The sequence below is a fragment of the Branchiostoma belcheri genome, unplaced genomic scaffold (assembly GCF_001625305.1).
Source record: "Branchiostoma belcheri isolate BF01 breed outbred unplaced genomic scaffold, Haploidv18h27 scaffold677, whole genome shotgun sequence".
NCBI classification, from domain to species: Eukaryota; Metazoa; Chordata; class Leptocardii; order Amphioxiformes; family Branchiostomatidae; genus Branchiostoma; species Branchiostoma belcheri.
Genome location: NW_017804328.1, coordinates 1 through 3,732, shown reverse-complemented (window position 1 = coordinate 3,732; position 3,732 = coordinate 1). Strand labels below are relative to the sequence as shown.

General features: G+C 39.2%; 1 protein-coding gene across 1 annotated transcript; it reads right to left on the bottom strand.

Moving 5' to 3' along the window:
* Positions 1-11: 11 nt before the first annotated feature.
* Positions 12-3,542, bottom strand: LOC109483980 (fibroblast growth factor receptor 4-like). Its single transcript, XM_019787136.1, has 4 exons — positions 3,468-3,542; positions 2,877-3,094; positions 2,141-2,278; positions 12-1,821 (listed from the first exon to the last, which is right to left on the bottom strand). Exons 1-4 carry the CDS (start codon positions 3,507-3,509, stop codon positions 1,701-1,703), a joined length of 519 nt encoding a protein of 172 aa, XP_019642695.1. The 5' UTR covers positions 3,510-3,542; the 3' UTR covers positions 12-1,700.
* Between the last annotated feature and the right edge of the window lie 190 nt (positions 3,543-3,732).

Below are 3,732 nucleotides of genomic sequence, written 5' to 3'. Positions count from 1 at the left end.
TGGGATTTATTGTACAAGTTATTGTACAATCCGTTATTACACTAAGGTCTATGTTTCATACAATGATTACACACTACACATTCCTGTCAAATTTAAACAACATACACACAGAGCATACCGGGTCACAACCAAACTGATACAATAATAAGTAAGGTATTATTTAAACAATCGTTTAAAGTTATGAAACTAACGTCAATTTTTTTTGTAACGTTTTATTTTATGTATGAATTAATAAGTTGCTAATTACAACAATCAATATGCTATGAACAAGGTTGATGGAGTCAACCGAAAATTTGGGTAAGTCCCAATTCTGTAATCTAAGTGTTGGAACTTAAAGGTTAGTCTTTATTTCATAATGACTTGTACCAACACACTGAACTTTCACGCTAACAATCTATATGTATATTGATAGTTTTCTCCTTGATTACACATATCGTTAAGTATTGATATTCGTCTTACAGCATTATGCTATGTTAACATTTCTTTGCTTAGAAGCTATATCTTAATCAATTTTATATAATCTATAGAAAGTGTTAAATACCTCTGATTAAGATGCAAACGTTATTGATGTGGAGTGAAGTGATACGATAAGTGAAGTATACTTTATTTTTAAATATTTTTTAGGTCGCCACCAAATTTAAAGGAATTGTGTAGAAGACTATCAATTGATACAAAATTAACTGGTAAGATATTGTCACAATAGATTGAAGTTCTGAAACTTTTGTAGTCTATCTTTTTGTAATGTTTTGTTTTATTTATGTCAATAATGACGCAAATAAGTTGCTAATTAGTGCAGTATATATAGCTTAATCGTCATGAAGTACATATATAGTTGAATGTAAAATTTCTTTTCTTTGGCAGAATACTATTTAAACACTTTCTTATTTTCAAATTATGTCTACATTTACATAATGTAAGCATAATACAGTTCACATTTGGTTATCTTATTAGTATTGTTAGTATGACATTCCAATCACTTAAGTTTTGCTAAGTATAAGTATATAAATTTGCAATGATGAAAAAACGGAATTATGGAATTTCTTTCTTAGTTAACATACACCATTTGCAAAACGCCTTAGTTTGCATAAATTGTGCCTTATTATATATACCTTGACTTAAGCTACCTATGTACATTGGTGGTGTCCTCGTCCTGAATAGACCCATTTAAACTGCTTACGTCGCAGAGGGGACATTTAAAATAGAATGCGGAATTCGAACGCGGCTTGCTTAGGCAGAAAAGTAGCTACGCAACACACGCTGAGACGGAGCGAGAATCAAGGAAACCAAAATGTACCAATCAAGAAGGATATACAACTCAAATGTTCATTTAGTCAATCCGTGCGCCGCATAAACCTTGAAAAAGACAAACAAAAAGATCGAGAAGCAGGTGCGTCCGAAGGAGCTGAAAGAGACATTGAGAGAGAAAAAAGTAGACAACAAGGTAGTCAGCAGATGTAAGGTATCCCAAACGTTGTTGGTGATGGTTAGGGCATATTCTACGTACGAGCAAGAACAAGCATTCATACGTTCCCCTCAGATGGACTCCCAAGGAAAGCTCCTCTAGGCACATGGAGAAGGACTGTGGAAGAAGAAATAAAGACAACCCAAAAGACCTGGCATGAGAACAGATGGCTGGGCCAAGATTGGAACGGCTGGAAGAAGTTTGATGGTGCATTGGTCTCCAACGGGAGCAAAGGTGATTAATTAAGTAAGTACTCGGGTCCGTAGAAGGCGAGATGCTTGTCCAGTGTTAGATACAGCTGGCTGAAGAGCGGCCGCTGGATGGGCTGCCAGCGCCAACACTGCTGCATCAGATCGTACCTGTGGAGAAAGCGACATCTACCGATCGTCATTTGAACTTAAGCAATTTAGGTCCTCGGGCAAAATGCATTATGGCCTCATAGTTTACCTTATTGCGATTCACAAAATTTGGAGCATATAAAAGTGTGCTGTACGGAGTTTCAGTTTCGAGCAATAGCATGCATTTTTGAGGGTGAGCAGGATAACGTAAATGGTTACCGGGTGTATTTCGATGATATGGGTGCTTCTGTTCCTATCTAATAGTAAGTACGTCATTCTATGAAAGAGTTAAACTTGGTCCGAATGCTAATGATTAGTGTACATAAACTAGCAGACTTACATGGCTCGCGGACAGTCTTCAGGTTGGTCCATCCTGAATCCAGCCTGTAGGCGCTCTTTCAGCTCGGATACTGCCACGCCAGGGTAAGGGTCGCCCCCTAGCGTGCAGATCTCGTACAGCACTATCCCGAAGGACCACCTGTTAAAAGTTGATTTGAAGTCACGGTAACTTTGAGAGATGGCCTTTTAAGAAATTATGGGTCAGGATTGGTAATACTATAGTTAGTATAATAAGACTCCTCACACATCGCTCTGTCTGGTGTTAGGTTGGAGTTTTAGATTGGTTATCATAGTTAACTGAAGGTATTATCATGATAAGACTCCTCACACATCGCTCTGTGTGGTGTTGGGTTAGAGTTAGACATTGGTTATCATAGTTAACTGCAGGCATTATTATGATAAGACTCCTCACACATCGCTCTGTGTGGTGTTAGGTTAGAGTTAGACATTGGTTATCATAGTTAACTGCAGGCATTATTATGATAAGACTTACACATCGGTCTGTCTGTGTTAGGTTAGAGTTTTGGATTGGTTATCATAGTTACTGCAGGCATTATGATAAGACTCCTCCCACATCGCTCTCTTTGGTGTTAGGTTAGGGTTAGAGAGTTGATATTATAGTAGTTAACTGCAGATATTATGATAAGATTCCTTACACATCGCTCTGTTTGATGTTAGGTTAGAGTTATAGTTTGATTATAATAGTTGACTGCAGACATTATGATAAGACTACTCACACATCGCTCTGTGAGCTGTAGGCTTTCCCATCCTCCAGCCGCTCCGGCGCCATCCACTTCCAGGGAACCCTCTGGAGCCGGTCCTGCCGACGGTAACCTCGGCTGTAGATGTCTTCTGCCAGCCCGAAGTCAGAAATCTTCACATGCAGGCGTTTTCCGACCAGCACGTTCCGAGCGGCCAGGTCTCCGTGGACGTAACGAGACCGGGCGATGTGATCCTGGATCATGAACAACACATGAAGTCCGTGACGGTTCTTTTTTTTTTTACATCAGTCTTGGCTAAGATCCAGCCAACCAATGCTGCAATTGTGATGTTTCGTTTGAGAGCATTTGATGTATTGTATATTGTAATCCACAATTGTACAGATGAAATAGATTCTTATTTACTGATTTCATGCATATGGGCAGCATCTGGTGCATTTGTGGCACCTAGTGCAGCTGTAGCACCTGGTACGTCTAAAACACATAGCATAGCATCTATAGTATCTGGAATTTGCAGCACGTGGAACATCTGCAGCAATTCCTACGTTTACGGTAACATGTGCAGCACCTGGCACATGTAGCTCTGCAGCACCTGATAGTGGTACTTACCATGCCTCTAGCGATCTGCCGGGCCACCTGATACATCTGCATAACCTCAAAGGTGTAGATATCGTCTCCAGGTTCATCAGAGGTCGCTTCCTATGGAAATGTAAATATAAAGGCATGTTGTAAAACATGATTAAAAGAGTAGACTTAACAAACTTTTCTAACGCCCAAATGGCACAAACATATATAAAGTAAAAACTAACCTTATCCAGAATGCCCCTTAATAATTTGGTCCGTTAACTAAAAATACACCATCCTCATCATTCTT

Coding starts and splice junctions, on each gene's coding strand:
- LOC109483980 (XM_019787136.1), bottom strand. CDS start 3,509: ATGCAGATGTATCAGGTGGCCCGGCAGATCGCTAGAGGCATG. Junction 3,095..3,467: donor GGCAGATCGCTAGAGGCATG/GTAAGTACCACT, acceptor TTCATGATCCAG/GATCACATCGCCCGGTCTCG. Junction 2,279..2,876: donor TACAGCTCACAGAGCGATGT/GTGAGTAGTCTT, acceptor AACTTTTAACAG/GTGGTCCTTCGGGATAGTGC.